Source organism: Lepidochelys olivacea (assembly GCF_965140295.1).
Source record: "Lepidochelys olivacea isolate rLepOli2 genome assembly, chromosome: 5".
In the NCBI taxonomy this organism is placed as follows: Eukaryota; Metazoa; Chordata; order Testudines; family Cheloniidae; genus Lepidochelys; species Lepidochelys olivacea.
Genome location: NC_140415.1, coordinates 90,023,162 through 90,040,654, shown reverse-complemented (window position 1 = coordinate 90,040,654; position 17,493 = coordinate 90,023,162). Strand labels below are relative to the sequence as shown.

The window sequence follows — 17,493 nt, the reverse complement described above, 5'->3', positions numbered from 1 at the left end:
AGGAGCTGTTCAACTACAGGCTGAGCAAGTGCAGAATGGTGGTAGAATGTGCATTTGGATGTTTAAAGGCGCGCTGGTGCAGTTTACTGACTCGCTTAGACCTCAGCGAAACCAATATTCCCACTGTTATTACTGCTTGCTGTGTGCTCCACAATACCTGTGAGAGTAAGGGGGAGACGTTTATGGCGGGGTGGGAGGTTGAGGCAAATCGCCTGGCTGCTGGTTACGCGCAGCCAGACACCAGGGCGGTTAGAAGAGCACAGGAGGGCGCGGTACGCATCAGAGAAGCTTTGAAAACCAGGTTTCATGACTGGCCAGGCTACAGTGTGAAAGTTCTGTTTGTTTCTCCTTGATGAAACCCCCCGCCCCTTGGTTCACTCTACTTCCCTGTAAGCTAACCACCCTCCCCTCCTCCCTTCGATCACCGCTTGCAGAGGCAATAAAGTCATTGTTGCTTCACATTCATGCATTCTTTATTCATTCATCACACAAATAGGGGGATGACTACCAAGGTAGCCCAGGAGGGGTGGTGGAGGAGGGAAGGAAAATGCCACACAGCACTTTAAAAGTTTACAACTTTAAAATTTATTGAATGACAGCCTTCTTTTTTTGGGCAATCCTCTGTGGCGGAGTGGCTGGTTGGCCGGTGGTCCCCCCACCGCGTTCTTGGGCGTCTGGGTGTGGAGGCTATGGAACTTGGGGAGGAGGGCGGTTGGTTACACAGGGGCTGTAGTGACAGTCTGTGCTCCAGCTGCCTTTGCTGCAGCTCAACCATACACTGGAGCATACTGGGTTGGTCCTCCAGCAGCCTCAGCATTGAATCCTGCCTCCTCTCATCACGCTGCCGCCACATTTGAGCTTCAACCTGTCTTCAGCCCGCCACCTCTCCTCCCGGTCATTTTGTGCTTTCCTGCACTCTGACATTATTTGCCTCCACGCATTCGTCTGTGCTCTGTCAGTGTGGGAGGACAGCATGAGCTCGGAGAACATTTCATCTTGAGTGCGTTTTTTTTTCTTTCTAATCTTCACTAGCCTTTGGGAAGAAGAAGATCCTGTGATCATTGAAACACATGCAGCTGGTGGAGAAAAAAAAAAAGGGACAGCGGTATTTAAAAAGACACATTTTATAAAACTGTGGCTACACTCTTTCAGGGTAAACCTTGCTGTTAACATTACGTACGTAACACATGTGCTTTCGTTACAAGGTCGCATTTTGCCTCCCCCCACCGCGTGGCTACCCCCTCAACTCTCCCCCCTCCCCGTGGCTAACAGTGGGGAACATTTCTGTTTAGCCACAGGCAAACAGCCCAGCAGGAATGGGCTCCTCTGAGTGTCCCCTGAAGAAAAGCACTCTATTTCAACCAGGTGACCATGAATTATATCTCACTCTCCTGAGGATAACACAGAGAGATAAAGAACGGATGTTGTTTGAACGCCAGCAAACACACACTGCAATGCTTTGTTGTACAATGATTCCCGAGTACGTGTTACTGGCCTGGAGTGGTAAAGTGTCCTACCATGAAGGAGGCAATAAGGCTGCCCTCCCCAGAAACCTTTTGCAAAGGCTTTGGGAGTACATCCAGGAGAACCGCGAATGCCAGGGCAAAGTAATCCTTTCACATGCTTGCTTTTAAACCATGTATAGTATTTTAAAAGGTACACTCACCGGAGGTCCCTTCTCCGCCTGCCGGGTCCAGGAAGCAGCCTTGGGTGGGTTCAGGGGGTACTGGCTCCAGGTCCAGGGTGAGAAACAGTTCCTGGCTGTCGGGAAAACCGGTTTCTCCGCTTGCTTGCTGTGAATTATCTACAACCTCATCATCATCTTCTTCGTCTCCAAAACCTGCTTCCGTGTTGCCTCCATCTCCATTGAAGGAGTCAAACAACGCGGCTGGGGTAGTGGTGGCTGAACCCCCTAAAATGGCATGCAGCTCATCATAGAAGCGGCATGTTTGGGGCTCTGACCCGGAGCGGCCGTTCGCCTCTCTGGTTTTCTGGTAGGCTTGCCTCAGCTCCTTCAGTTTCACGCGGCACTGCTTCGGGTCCCTGTTATGGCCTCTGTCCTTCATGCCCTGGGAGATTTTGACAACGGTTTTGGCATTTTGAAAACTGCAACGGAGTTCTGATAGCACGGATTCCTCTCCGCATACAGCGATTAGATCCCATACCTCCCGTTCGGTCCATGCTGGAGCTCTTTTGTGATTCTGGGACTCCATCATGGTCACCTCTGCTGACGAGCTCTGCATGGTCACCTGCAGCTTGCCACGCTGGCCAAACAGGAAATGAGATTCAAAAGTTCACGGTTCTTTTCCTGTCTACCTGGCCAGTGCATCTGAGTTGAGAGTGCTGTCCAGAGCAGTCACAATGGAGCACTCTGGGATAGCTCCCGGAGGCCAATACCATCTAATTGCGTCCACAGTACCCCAAATTCGAGCCGGCAAGGCCAATTTAATCCACTTGTCAGGGGTGGAGTATGGAAATCGATTTTAAGAGCCCTTTAAGTCGAAATAAAGGGCTTCATCGTGTGGACGGGTGCAGGTTTACATCGATTTAACGCTGCTAAATTCGACCTAAAGTCCTAGTGTAGACCAGGGCTTAGACTACCACGCTCATTTTACTTGGATTTTTGTCATGTATACTCAGATACCATGGTGATGTGCATTTTATAAATACATGTAATGATATTCTTTCCCGTCACTTTAATGAGTTTTTCTTTTTTGTCTCCACCCATGAATGCAGGAAAACCAATTTGTTGTAAGCAATTTCTACATCACTCTTTATACAAGGCATCAAAATAGCTAAACAAGGCAACATCAGGGAAAAACAAGTTTAGATGTGTCTGGATCTAATAGTTGACATAAAAGTACAATTGAAAGTCAAAGTTTAGTTTTTATACAAAAAGATATTTGTTCAACTAATGATTAAAAAGAAAAATCAGACATACATTTAATGAACATTCCCAGGCGAAAAATGGTTGTTAACTTGATGTTACTGTTGAAACACTCACTTACTGTGTGGGGGGGGAGGGAGGGGGAACAGACAACAAGAGAGAAGTTTAGCTTTCTCCAAAAACACAGGTTCAAAGTTTAAATGTCCAAAACTAATGTCGCTCAGACAGCCCTAGGTCTGATCTGAACATTGTTAGAAACTTTTAAACAGCTTTATTTGAACATAACACATGGGTTCATCTCTCCAGTGACCTCAGGGCCAAGCCTTTCAACAAGGGTGCCTAACAATAGGTTCCTAAGTCCTCATTTAGGCATCTACATAAGTGGCCTGATTTACAAACATGGGGTAAATCAGTTTGATCTACAAACAAGCTCCCAACAACCCAAGGGAAACATATGCACTGCTACCTCCCCTAAACAGCACTCCTCTACACTCCCCAGCTATGCCATGCCCTTTCTCACCCATTCTAAGTGATCTATAAGGATATTAGAAGGGACTGTGATTGTGGCCAGCCATTATACTGGGGGGAGTACAGGGTTTTCTGTGAACTCTTTCCTACCCTGCACACCTCTGTGGACACAACCTGGTTCTTAGAAAGATTCACAAGATACATCTGTTTGCCTAGCCTTTTTTCCAATTAGCTGAACTATAAATTCCTGGGGTCTCAAACAACTGGCCAGATCCTTCTTCATTCTCAGTCTTTAGTGTTCCTCTTATTTGAAATGTTAATGGAGCAATTTATGTCCCATTAAGTACATGCAGACATAGAGATGGGTACCTTATAAATGCATGTAATAACTGTTACAGTTTCAGGGTAACAACTATATTTGCACCCTCCCCATTCCCATGGTCCACTTCAGGAGCATCCAGTCAGGTCTCAGTTCTCCAGCTGTCACCTGTCTCTGGATAGGGGCCTTGTACTACTCCCTTCTGACCAGGGGTTTCAAGGCTGCACAGCCACCAGCCATACACTGTGATAACTCCAGCAAGCTAGCCTGCCTAACGGCCAGCATCTGTGACTTGCTTTCTCTCCGAGAGCTATAAACAGTGTATTGCCAGCAGTTACCACACAGATCTTTCTAAACAAGTACATTTATTCTTAGGGCAGAAACATTACAAAGAAAATAAAAACCCCCCCCTACCCCCCGCCCGCAAGTTCCTACAGATTTACTAAAAGTCTACCAGAGGTCACTCCTAACCCCCCCAGGGAGTGGTACCTCTCTGAGGTTGTTTACAGTTTCAGCAACTTGCCTTAATCATGCCCCCCTGTTTTTAGTTCCTGGAGGAGCTGTGGTAACCTGTCCCCATGAATTTATAAACCATTCATAAATTTAATACAATAGTTCTCAAAGATACGGTGTGAAGTTGCAATGTCTACAATTATAATATTATTCAGAAAGCAAAAACAATACAATCAAATTAATTTAAACCAAATTTATTATCCTAGTCTGAGACCTTGTATGCTAAATTGTAGCAAATTTTACAGTTGATTTATAAACTCTTGGGGGGGGAAAAAAAGATTTATAATGCAAATGCTCACAGGCACCACCTTAATTATAGCAGTGTGAATATGCACACATAAATTGCATAAAGAAGATCTATTTCATATTTAAAGCCAGCTTCACATAAAAAAGTGGGCAATAATCCATGACATGATGTCATCAAGTGAAGAACTTTCACCATAAAACACATGCAGAGCCAGCACAACGAATTTAGCCCTTCAGCAAGTTGAAGAGTGCAGAATTTCTGCTTATGATCTCCAACCCACCACCCCTGCCTCCCTGGGGCTGCACAATGTACTGCTAACATGCAACCAGGATGGAATAAAATTAATGTGTGTGGCATTTATTCATATTAAATAAGACAGCTGCAGTTTCATCCCTAATTCATACACCTGAAGCTAGAAGACAGATTTAATCACAATGCTAATTAGAGGCAAGTATATCACGGATTCCAAGACCCACCCCTTCACCAACCACTATCTCCCAAAAAGATGTGGAAATCAAAGAAAGTAGAAATTCTCTGGAGTTTGTTTAGAGGTTAAATATATTCAATAGTAGAATAGCTTCCCAACCCAGTGTTCCTGCCATGTCAAACTGCACTGGACAAATTAATGAAATGATTAGAGTAAGAAATTTTGGTACAGGCTAGGAACCTAATGAAAGCTTGTGACCTATAAATATAATTACAATTTTCAAGTCCCCTGTTCTTGGATTTTAAACTCTGAGGGGCTGATTCTCCTCTTAGTTAAGTTCGTGAAAAACACAAGTAATTTCACTGCAGTCAATTGAGTAAGAGTGCTGTAAAATTACCATGAGAGGAGAATAAGATCCTGAGTGGGGAAATTTTAAGCCTCATCTGAACTCTTGGATGATCAAACCTGACTATTTTGTACCGTTGTATTTATTTTTCTTTGTTTTTTTCTTATTACATTCAGCACAGTGCTCAGTAGGATCCCTGCTGCTGCAAAAGAAATACTTGCCTATGGTCTCCCTCACTCTTTCAGTACAAGATTGAGCATCATGCTGTAATTCAGCATGCAGGCAAATGCTGCAGGGCCGGGATAACAATATAATATATGCCGTGCTTAATTTGCACCAGGGCTTGCCAGGGCTGAGCCCTTGCACCTCTAGGCTTAGCAGTTCATAGCCCTGGAACCTCTGGGCTTGCTGCATCAGTTATGAATGTAAAATAATTCCTTTAGCCCTGGCACCTCTTTCATTACAAATTAAGCACTGAATATAAGGGCAAGATAACTTATGTTGGTGAAATGCTACAGCATAACAAATAAATTACTCCTATTTTGCAAAAGGCATAATAGTTTTGCACCTCTATGTCTGATGCCAGTTAAAGGGCCTCAACTATGTCTTGGCATCCATCTATAGTAGTGATGTGAGACCACTATTTGGCTCATTTTATTCCATCAGCATTCTAAAATTTAAAATTGTTCTTTTCATGCTAAATCTGAAAACCTCTCATTAAAAAGTTATCTAAAGAAATAGAGCTTGACTAACCTGCTTGTTATCCTTCTGGTGAGCTTGAACAAAACACCATGTAAACATCTGTATTATGGTCATTACTTCTGGAGTTCCACCGGTTTCCAGTAGTGCATTCCTGAGCATTGAAAAGTTAAATTACGACAGGTCAGATTATTAGTCTGTTAATCACACAGCTTTTAACTGAAGGATAAAGAGAGCGAGAGAGAGAGAGTGCGCATTCTTTCTATATTGTAGCCTTGAGCTGTGTCTGAACTCATCAGGCTATAATGCCAGCATGAAAACTGAAGAAACTAACTTCACTTTAACATTTTTTAAAGAACACACACACACAAACACACACACCTTTTGTGATAAACACAGCATTGTCCTTTGACAAATATTTCACACTTTGAGCTTAATTTTTAAAGGAGGACAGATCCAGACTTTTTTTTTTTTGCAGCTGTGACCCATGCATTTAGAGGTCTAAATGGGGCAGCTATGTACTTAGGTGTCTACATGATAGGGTTTGCATCTGCAACAAATTGTAGCGCAGGGAAAAAAGGGCAACATTAAAAAAGCAGGCTGGCATAAAAAATGGATTTTAAAACTCCAATCCTGCAAAGCACTTAAGCACAAACTTAACTTTAAGCTTCAGTTGAACTACTCACATACTTTACATTTAGCATGTTCTTAAGTGCTTAGCTGGATCAGAGCCCATAAGCAGTTCCAGGGCTTGTTTACAAGGGGAAACTCAGAAAAGTTAAGTCCAATAAACTGAAGGTGTGACGTCAACGTGCCTACATTAAAGCATATTAAACCCCCACCTGGATGCTCTTGTTCAGGAGTAAGCGGCCTCCATTTGCTGTAGCTTAATCTCTCAAATTACAGCTAAATAAATGCACTTTACTCCTAAATTCTATCATCCGCATGGGTGAGGAGGAAGGTACTTTAACATGCTCTAATTTATTAGTATTGACTTCATACATTTGGACAACTTGCCTTAACTTTCCCGAGTGTTCCCATGTAGACATGGCCTAAGATTCAACAAGTAGAATCCACTTGGCCATGTTGCAAGGTGCAAGAATAGCATTCACATTGCCTAAAATTGTTCATTGTTCACAGTTGCTCTCTCACTGTAAGTTCCAAGAAGAAAGTTCAACCCAATTCATATTTAGATTAGGCAATGAAAAGATTTAAAAAATTGAAAAGACCACACAAAGAGATGGAACTTTATAATTTAGTAATACAGTTACAGCTTAGTGATTTAGAAAAATAAACAGCAACATAAACAGAGATAAGGAGGACTTGTGGCACCTTAGAGACTAACAAATTTATTGGAGCATAAGCTTTCGTGAGCTACAGCTCACTTCATTGGATGCATTCAGTGGAAAATACAATGGGGAGATTTATATACACAGAGAACATGAAATAATGGGTGTTACCATACACACTGGAATGAGAGTGATCAGGTAAGGTGAACTATTACCAGCAGGAGAGCAGGGGTGGGGGTGGGGGGGGAAATTATCACTTTTGTACTGATAATCAAGGTGGGCCATTTCCAGCAGTTGACAAGAACATCTGAGGAACAGCGGGCAGGGGCGTGGGATAAACATGGGGAAATAGTTTTACTTTCTGTAATGAACCATCCACTCCCAGTCTTTATTCAAGCCTAAGTTAATTGTATCCAGTTTGCAAATTAGATGAATGAATGTTGTACCAAAATCATATTGTACAGCTGCAGTTTGTACAGCAGTAGCATAATCAGAGCCTCGTGCACTCCGTAATGATTTCAGTTGTGAAATAACAAAATCAATCCAGGCAGTTTCATCTGTCGGGCAGGTGAAACGCTTAAATTGTCGCTCCACAGGACATAATGTGTAACCCTGAGCAAGTCTAGCAGGCAGTGTAAAGGCAGCTAAAGCTAAGGGCAGGGAAAACTGCTTTCCATTCCCCTCTTTGAAAAGCATGTAATGATAGAAAAAACAGATTCTCCATTTCTCCTGGGAACAGTATAGCAAGTTCAGGGTAAGAGGTCTAGTGGGATACCACGAAAATCAGTGTTAGTGTCTTATTTAACATTTTCATTAATGATCTGGAAGAGGAATACATATTATATTGCTAACATTCAGAGATGATACTAAATTGGAAGTAGATGTGATCACCAGCAAAAACAGAGAAACATTACAAAGGAGCCTCCAGAGGTTAGATACATGAGCCGAAAACAATTAAGTAAGATTCAACTTGGAGAAACAAAAGCTAATATGTCTGGGATAAAATAATCCAAAACACAAACTCATGGAAACCATGTTTGTCTGGGCCATGTTGGTGCAAGGTTGTCAGCGTCTCGTCTGTCTCTGTTTGCAGCATTGGTTGTAGTGTCTTTGAGGTTGGGTGTATGGGGAAGTCCAGAATCACTGATTATAGAATCTGCCTTGTTTCTTTTTTGTTTGCAAGGACTTAGATTCCAAGTGTCTTTAACGTTGCCTGGGAGTCCTTCAAGGTGTGCAAGGAGACGTCTGTGCTCGCTGCAAACAATTTTTGGCCTTCAAAAGGTATGTCCTCTACGGCTGCTTGAACTTCCCTGGGAAATCTGGAAAGATGGAGGCAGGAAGCCCTACACATGGACTATGGACATAGCGATGGATCATGCCACCATGTCAACAGAATCAAGAGAAGCCTGCAGGGCCGTTCTGGCAATGAGGGAACCTTCTAAAATGTTGGCCTTGTAGTGCTCCTTTTTGTCTTCTGGAAGATGTTCAATAAAGGTTGCCATGTGAGAAAACATGTTGTGTGTGTATTTGGCTAGTAAGGCCGAGAAGTTGGCTATGCAGAATTGGAGGGTAGCCGACGAGTAGGCTTTCCTTTCGAAAAGGTCTAGTCTTTTCCAGTCTTTATTGTAAGGGGTAGTTCTTGACTGATGTGGCTTCCCCCTTTGATTAACCACTTCTACCACCAATGAGTTTGAAAAAAAAAGCTCAGCCCCCTTAGCCAGTACATAGTACTTCTTGTCGGATCTCTTACAAGAAGGCGGAGCTGTGGCTGGTGTCTGCCAGACAATTTTTGCTGGGTCCATAATGGCTGCATTAATGGGTAGTGCAAACTTGGCTAATGGAGAAGCCTGGAGTATATCTATCGGTTTACGTTCTCTCTCTGGTAGCCCTGCTATGATATGTCAAGGGAATCAGCTACCCATTTAAACAGATCTTGAAAGGATTTAAAGTCGTCTCTAGATGTGGGGGGAGGCAGCATTATTGTTTCATCTGTGACGAAGAGGAGATATGGGTAGGTGGGATGGTATCGCCCTCAGGCACATCCTCAAGTTCTTCTACTTCCTCCTCCAACATTTCTGAGGGAGCTTGGGCAGGTGGTGAAGGTGATTGTGTTGTTCTGGACCTGGGTGGGTTGGGGGGCCTGATGTATAATGCCCATGGGTCCCAGTATGTCCAGTGCAATGGGAGAGCAGGGAGGGTGGCACCCATTGTGGAGCCTGCCAGCCTCTTCCATCCAGAGATGTTTGGTGCACGAGGGTCCAGGTTTGGGTGAGGAATGGCGAGGGGTGTACATCCTTGCCTCCACTTCCTCCTCCTTATTGCTGGAAAGAGGAGGGGACTAAGCCTGCAGGGGTAATAGCCAAGCTTGGTCCCAGTCTGGCTGGGGTGCCATCGGTGCCAAAAAAAGCGGAATCCCCACAGTTGAAGTAATCAGGAGGTTTGCCTGTCTGACAAATTGTTGCGGTACCAGGAGGCACAGTATCGAGGACAGAGGTAGACTCTGGCTGGAACTCAGAAGAAGGAAGGGCTGCTGGTGCCCCAGGCTTGCTGCATTGTATCAGTGCAGCAGGTGCCATTGTCTGGGTTTTCTTTGGCTCCACCGGTGCCGAGCTAGGAGCTTTGGTATGTGCAACTCCATGAGAGCTAGATTGCACCGGGTCTTTAGCTCCTTGGGACATCTTGGTGCCATTGGTACCGGGGCAGACTCTGCGGTCGGAGATCGCTTTTTCTGAGCGGAATCTCACTGTGGTAAAGAGTGAGACCTCTTTTTTGTGGCTTTTTTAGGAACAGAGTCCTTAGTTGCCTTTTTAGAGGAAGATCCCATGTCTGAGGCTGCTGTTGGTGACCACTGGCCAGGAAGTATCCTGGACTCTGGGCCAGAGGCTGGTCTAAGGGATTTCTCCATCATCAGGAATTTCAACTGGAGATCCCTAGGCTTCCTTGTCCTGTCAGTTTTTTGCAGTGGAGACACTTTTGAGATATATGTGTCTCCCCCAGGCAACAGACACACTGTGTATGGCCATCAGAGACCAGTATAGAGAGTCTGCAAATAAGACAGCGTTTGAAGCCTGAAGAACCAGGCATTTCTGAGGCTATGTGGAAAGGAAGAATGGGAATAATCTATTCTTATGCCTCTTATGTCATTGGGAGTTACCCGCCTGAGGCAGGGGAAAGGGGAGGAGTAGGGAAAAAAAAGGGGGGGGTTTAATATGGTAAAAGAAAATTAAAGGAGAGAGATACTAGCTGGGAAAGAACTGAAATAATAGAAACAGCTAAAGCCGTGAGTGCGCTGCTCTTGTTCTGACCAAAGCCAAAGGCAGTAGAGAAGGAACTGGGAGATGGTTGGCTGCGCACATGGGATAACCACTTGGAGCGATGTGAGATGGCTGCCGCACGTGGGCGGCCAGCCGGGGCACTGCTACTACAAACCTCCGATTAGAAGTACAGGGCGCCAAGACACCTAAAGTGGAGCACCCAAAGGGACACTCCTCGAAGAACTCCACATAGTGATGCAGCTGGTAATCCATTTTGACAGTCGCTGTGCTGCATCAGGTTGACCTCTCATTTGTTCCACATAGGAAACAAATAGCTGAGAAGAACCCTGAAAGGCATTTTCTTCACCAGGCAAAAAACCAAAGCCCTATGTTCATCCAGAGTGTGCAGCCTTCATTCATCTTTGTGAGCTTGGGACGTTTGGAAGGAAACGGTTAAGGAAACCATTAAGTGTATTGACTGATTCAGGTGAAAAATCAGTCTCACACAGAAACTTAGAATGAGGCCTAAGTTGGACTTTGTCTTGGTAGAAAACAGTGCACATAACTCTCCCACTCTCCTAAAGGAGGTGACAGGCACTATGAAAGCCATCTTGATTGAGAGGTGCAGAAGTGAGCAGGAAGCTAAAGGGTGAAATGGAGGTCCCATAAGAATAGACAACACTAAATTTAAATCCCAAGTTGGCAATGGACCCTGAATCCATTTGTTCCACAGGGAACTATCTAGTCATGATAGGATTAGTAAAAACAGTTCTACCCTTGATTCACAAGTGATACACTGAGATAGCAGCCAGATGTACTCTAATGGAGCTGAGGGCTTGATCTGACTCCTTAAGATGTAAGAGCTAGTCCAGAATTGTTTGAATCAAAGTGACACATCATGTGAGGCCCATATGAACAAGCGTTCCCAGTTACTAAGGTAAGCCACCTCTTGTGGAAGGTTTTCTATTATTAAGGAGAACAATGGCAGTCCAGAATGAACAGTGAACCTCCTGTGCATTTAATCACTGATGAACCATGCTCTTGTACGCAGCACCTGAGGATTCGGGTGTAGCACTCACCCATGATTCTGAATTAGGAGATCCTTTATGATGCGCTGGAGAAGTTTTAGTTGGGGGCCAAAGGTGATGGCTAGTGGCGTTCTGTTATTTCTTTGTTGGGCCTGTCCTGTAGTAGGTGACTTCTGGGTACTCTTCTAGTTTGGTCAGTCTGTTTCTTCACTTCAGCAGGTGGGTACTGTAGTTGTAAGAATGCTTGATAGAGATCTTGTAGGTGTTTGTCTCTGTCTGAGGGGTTGGAGCAAATGTGGTTGTATCTTAGAGCTTGGCTGTAGACAATGGATCATGTGGTGTGGTCTGGATGAAAGCTGGAGGCATGTAGGTAAGTCTAGTGGTCAGTAGGTTTCTGGTATAGGGTGATGTTTACGTGACCACTGCCTATTAGCACTGTAGTGTCCAGGAAGTGGATCTCTTGTGTGGACTGGACCAGGCCGAAGTTGATGGTGGGATGGAAATTTTTGAAATCATGGTGGAATTCCTCAAGGGCTTCTTTTTCATGGGTCCAGATGATGAAGATGTCATCAATGTAGTGCAAGTAGAGTAGGGGCGTTAGGGGACGAGAGCTGAGGAAGCATTGTTCTAAGTCAGCCATAAAAATATTGGCATACTGTGGGGCCATGCGGATACCCATAGCAGTGCCGCTGACTTGAAGGTATACATTGTTACCAAATGTGAAATAGTTGTGGGTGAGGACAAAGTCACAAAGTTCAGCCACCAGTTTTGCTGTGACATTATCAGGGATACTGTTCCTGATTGCTTGTAGCCCACCTTTGTGTGGAATGTTGGTGTAGAGAGCAATGCCATGTGCCCCAGAGGGAATGAACAGAACAGGTAATCATCAAGTAATCCATCCCCTGTCGCGCATTCCCAGCTTCTGACAAACAGAGGCTAGAGACACCATCCCTGCCCATCCTGGCTAATAGCCATTGATGGACTTATCCTCCATGAATTTATCTAGTTCTTTTTTGAACCTGTTATAGTCTTGGCCTGCACAACATCGTCTGGCAACGAGTTCCACAGTTCAAAATAAATTCTAGACAATCCCACTGGTTTTATAGCATATTCACAAACAAAATCACAAGGGAATGTATATTTAAACTTTCTTTAAGGGTTTCCTATTTCCCACCTCCACCCCCACCCCCGTAGTAAGATGAGGCCCTGAAACATAAACCCTTGTATCAGAGGCCTGGTATGAGGCATAATGCCTGAACTAAAGTAATGGTCAAGACTTCGTTAACATAAAGCAAAGTTAAGCTGTGAGCAAGAGACAGGTCCTGCACATAGTCTGGCAAGGATAGGGCTGATGTTGCAGAAACACACATACCTAAAAGGTACTGGACACTAGAGATATAAACATGTGCAAGGATGGTACCAAGAACGTTCTGATACTAGTACATTCCACACAGACGCATCCCAAAGACAGGGTCAAAAGGATGCGATGGATAAAGTTGTTTTGTTCAAACCAACATGTACCAGGTGAGAGGCAGCACCCTAACATGTAGAGGGGTTGTATCTTAATACATCAGAGTGATGTGTAACTTGTTTGTACTTGTGTATAAGAATGCACCCCAAGGAGGTGTCTTTGTCTGGCCTAGGGGGCAGTGGTAAATCCCATCACTGACTGAGCCGGTCCATTGTCAGGGAGCACATATGTAACTAGCAGAACTGTAGACATCTGATCTGGGGAGCTAGAGACTGCATTTCATTTGGCAATAAACCTGGCTGGGTGCCTTCGTACCTTATCGGAGCCTGTGGTCACTGGGTGGTTCGCTCGAGATCTGCTGTGCAAGCTATCTCCGCAGCGCTGGGACAGCACACAGGCGGGGTGGTGAGTTGTATGGGCCCTTGGTGCCCGGGCTCCACCAATATTCAGGGCTCCACCAATGTGTGGGTCTGGGTCTCTCCCCCATCCCCACCTGCTGCCCCCGCGCACCTCCCCTGAGTGTCCCCCAGTCCCCATTTGCTCCCCCCACGCGCCTCCCCTGGCCCCGGAATGTCCCTACAGCTCCACGCTGCCTCAGCTCTGCTGGCTCCCGGCATCAACTGCTGCCGCAAGGTCCTAATGCCCCCCTCCCGCTAGTGCCAGGGCAGGCTGACCTTGCCCCTGCCCTTCCGCCTCAGACCCTTCCCTTTTCCAGCAGGACCCTTCACCAGCACGGGGGCTGCCCTGCCCACAGTCACTGCTCCTTCTCCACGCTGGACAAGGGGCAGCCCCACCCCCAATGAGGCTACAGTGAGGGGCAGCAGCAGGAGAGGAAGCACACATGTGATGGTAGTCTCCGCCCTTGCACCCATCACAGGGGAGGCGAGGGGGCTTTCTGGACCTCAGAGGGGCTCTAGGAGCATGCACACTGGCAGTGGTATGAGGTGAGTGTGGTGCAAGGGGGAAGAGGGGAGCCCCTCCCCTGGAGCTTGCTGCTGCTGGCGGGGAGAGGGCTGGGGGGAGTCCTCCTCTCTGGCCTGCCTGTACCTCAAACTCCTAATCACCAGCCCAGAGCCCTCACCCCAACCCTCTGCCCTAGCCCTGAGTCTCCTCCCACACCGCTGCACCCCTCATCCCCAGCCCCACCCCACTGCCCTGACCCATGCACCCCAACCCTCTGCCTGAGCCCCTCCCACATCCCAAACCCTCATCACCAGCCCCACCCCAGAGCCCTCACATTTTTACATTATTTTTAAAAATATACAGTAACTCCTCACTTAACGTTATAGTTATGTTCCTGAAAAATGCTACTTTAAACAAAATGATGTTAAGCAAATCCAATTTCCCCATAAGAATTAATGTAAAGGGGTGGGGGGTTAGGTTCCAGTGAATTTTTTTTTTGCCAGATGAAAGACTATATTTTAATACATATACACAGTATAAGTTTTAAACAAACAATTTAATACTGTACACAGCAAAGATGATTGTGAAACTTGGTTGAGGTGGTGGAGTCAGAGGGTGGGCTATTTCCCAGGGAATGCCTTACTGCTAAATGATGAATTAGCACTCTGCTGAGCCCTCAAGGGTTAACACATTATTGCTAATGTAGCCTTACACTCTACAAGGCAGCACGAATGGAGGGAGGGGAGACAGAATGGCAGAGAGACAGACAGACACAGAGTGTGTGTGTGTGTGAGAAGCACTGCCCATTTAAGTTGGCTGACCCCACTCTAAGTATATTGCCTTTTTAATTAGATCAGCAAGTTGAGACAGCAGCTGCTGCCAGCAAGCTCCCTTGGTCCTGAGCCCTGTCATGTCCCCCTACTGTTCTGTGGAGATGGGGGGCAGGAGTGGGGGAAGGGGACACCCTGACATCAGCACCCCTCTGTCTTCCTCCCCCCACCCCGCACAGCAAGCCGGAGGTTCACAGGAGTAGTTCCAAGGCAGAGGGCTGGAGCAGCACACGGCAGTGTGGGGAGGGACCCTGAACTGGCCAGCAATTGACAGCTTGCTGGGCAGCTGCCACACAGGGAACTTAGGGGAGCTGATGGGGAGGCTGCCCGCCCACCCTGGTTCCAAGCCCCCACCAGCTAGCTCCAATGGGCTGCTTTCTGTGAGTGGTGGACAAAGCAGGCAACTACCAAACAACGTTATAAGGGAGAATTGCGCTACTTTAAAAGATCATGTTCTCTAATTCAGAGGTTCTCAAACTGTGGTCCATGAGCTCCAGACAGGTGGTCCATGAGCTCCATTCAGGCACCTGAGGGGCCGCACATGACAGAATGAAGGGCCACCCTCCTAATTAGTGGAGCTGCGCAGGCGTGGCTCCACTAATTAGGTGCCTGGACCCTGGAGAAGATGCACACGTAAGGTCAGGTGGTGGACTTGGGGGGAATAGGGAGGAAGTGGGAGGGGGCAGTGGTGTGAGAAGAGGGGGTTGGGGTAATTTGGGATGTGCAGAGCTGCAGCGGCCAGAGAAAGAGGCGTCTTTCCCGAGCTCCAGCTGCCAGAGAGACGGCCCTCCTTCCCAGCCTCAGCTCTGTGGCTGCTGTGGCGGGGGAGAGACCCCCCCCTCATTCCCAGCCCCAGCTTGGGGGCTTCTGCGGTGGAGGAGAGAGGGAGAGACCCCCCCCCACTCCTTCCCAGCCCCAGCTTGGGGGCTGCCCCGGTGGAGGAGAGAGGGCACATCCATCACATTAGAAAGGTTAAGACTACCGATATTAAAATATGAGTTGTGTGCTTTTATGTGTAGAAGAAAAAAAACGTTAATTATTATTAATATAGCACTTTTATCCAAAGCACTTTACAATAGTTAGCTAATGGCACAAACAACATTTGGAAAGATCATTAAAGTGGTCCACCAAGACCTGCAGCTATTTTCAAGTGGTCCGCGAAAAAACAAGTTTGATCAGCAACATAACAAAACAATGTTAACCAGGACGACTTTAAGTGAGGCGTTACTGTATATTGGCTTACAAGGTAGGTGTCGGGGGGGGGGGGGAAGGGTGGGACTTGGACCTGTTCTGGGCACCACCAAAAATTACACAAACCTGCCACTCCTGCATACAGGGAGAACACATATGCATGCAGCCGACTTATCAACATTGGATAGAGCAGAGCACCACACTGGTGACATCTGATTGCAGATATCGTCAGACACATATTGCATGCTGTAAAAAGGAATTTAAATTTGCTGCGAAATTTTATGCCACAGAAATTGGGACCCTTGTTGCAGAATTTAGGTCCAGTATATACCACAGAACCCACAGGTCCCTGATTACAATTTACTATTATTCTGAGATATCAAACCACTGAAAACTAAGCGATTCCCAAATGTATATGAAATAGCAACTCACCTGCATCTTAATCAGGGACCTCATCAATCAGAGATGTTCTATAACTACTACCAAGAAGATCCCTCGACATTTAAATAATTGTGAAAGAAACTTTCGCCCTTCCCAAGGACAGGTCAACTTTAAGATTCTGTGATTGAGAAAAGCAAATCCTACGCCAGTGAACACCTCACATCTGAGCTGTAAATCCAATCTAATGCAATTCCCAGGAAACAGATATATCCCTAAAAGCTGTTTTTCCTTATGAAGGAGAACATTTGATGAGCTGTGGCTCATAAATGTCTGGTTTACACTAAATATACCATCACGTATTTAAAACTGCTACTTCATCAGTGTGAAACGGGCTATTTGCCTTTTTAAAGGAATGATATAAATAAATGAGTGCAAGTGATAGTCAAGTAAAGAAAAAAAGAAAAAACACTGAAAACCCACTACAAAGAATTGGAAGCCCCCATGTGGCGAATTGTGTATAATGCTTCAGGTTATTTTTAATGCACTGAAAAACTCACATTCCTTATCTACTGGTTGTTCAATACCTTACTAATACAAAGATCAGATTCACTGTCATAGTTGAAGATATCACACAAGTCTGCTGGCTGTCTTATCAACAGGGGCAAATATTTTAGTTAATCCTCAAGTCTTTACACTGCCAACAGTACAATAATTGGAGTATTTACATTTTTAACATTCTGTCTTTCAACCACAAGTTTGTCTTGAAATATAAAACAAATTCAGTTTTGAGGGCCAAAGTATAATCTAGTCAACTGTATCAACAGTAGTTCTTGGGCCCAGATCCCCAAAGGGACTTAGATGCCTAAAGCACAGATTTATGCACCTAAATCCCAGTTTAAGGCATCACTGCAATCCACAGAAGGCCCACGTGGCTCCCGCCCAACACTGTAGGAGCCTAAACTCACTCAGCACCTCAATTTCCATTATAGACATTCCTTAGGCTCCTAAATTTGTGCTTCTGGACAAGTGCACTGCTGCCTCATTCTAGGCACCTGGACACCTATTTCCCATCCATGCCCTAGTGTGAACCACAAATCAGGGGAAGACAGATGGAAAAATGCCTGTCTCACTTCCAGGGCCCTCTCCTGTAGGCGTACTCAGACCACCCCTAACCGGATCATGCCCCATTCAAAATGTGGCAGCAGCAGGTAGTGGTGCTGCCACTGCCCACCTTATAACT

The 17,493-nt window shown here is 45.7% G+C and overlaps 1 protein-coding gene across 2 annotated transcripts in view; it reads right to left on the bottom strand.

The window, feature by feature from the left end:
- Window positions 1-17,493, bottom strand: part of FANCC (FA complementation group C) — a 158,737-nt gene that overhangs the window by 24,380 nt on the left and 116,864 nt on the right. For both annotated transcript variants that reach the window (XM_084629084.1, XM_084629085.1), the window contains exon 10: window positions 5,961-6,060. In XM_084629084.1, the coding sequence (XP_084485210.1) occupies window positions 5,961-6,060 (100 nt within the window). The remainder of the gene's footprint in view (window positions 1-5,960; window positions 6,061-17,493) is intronic.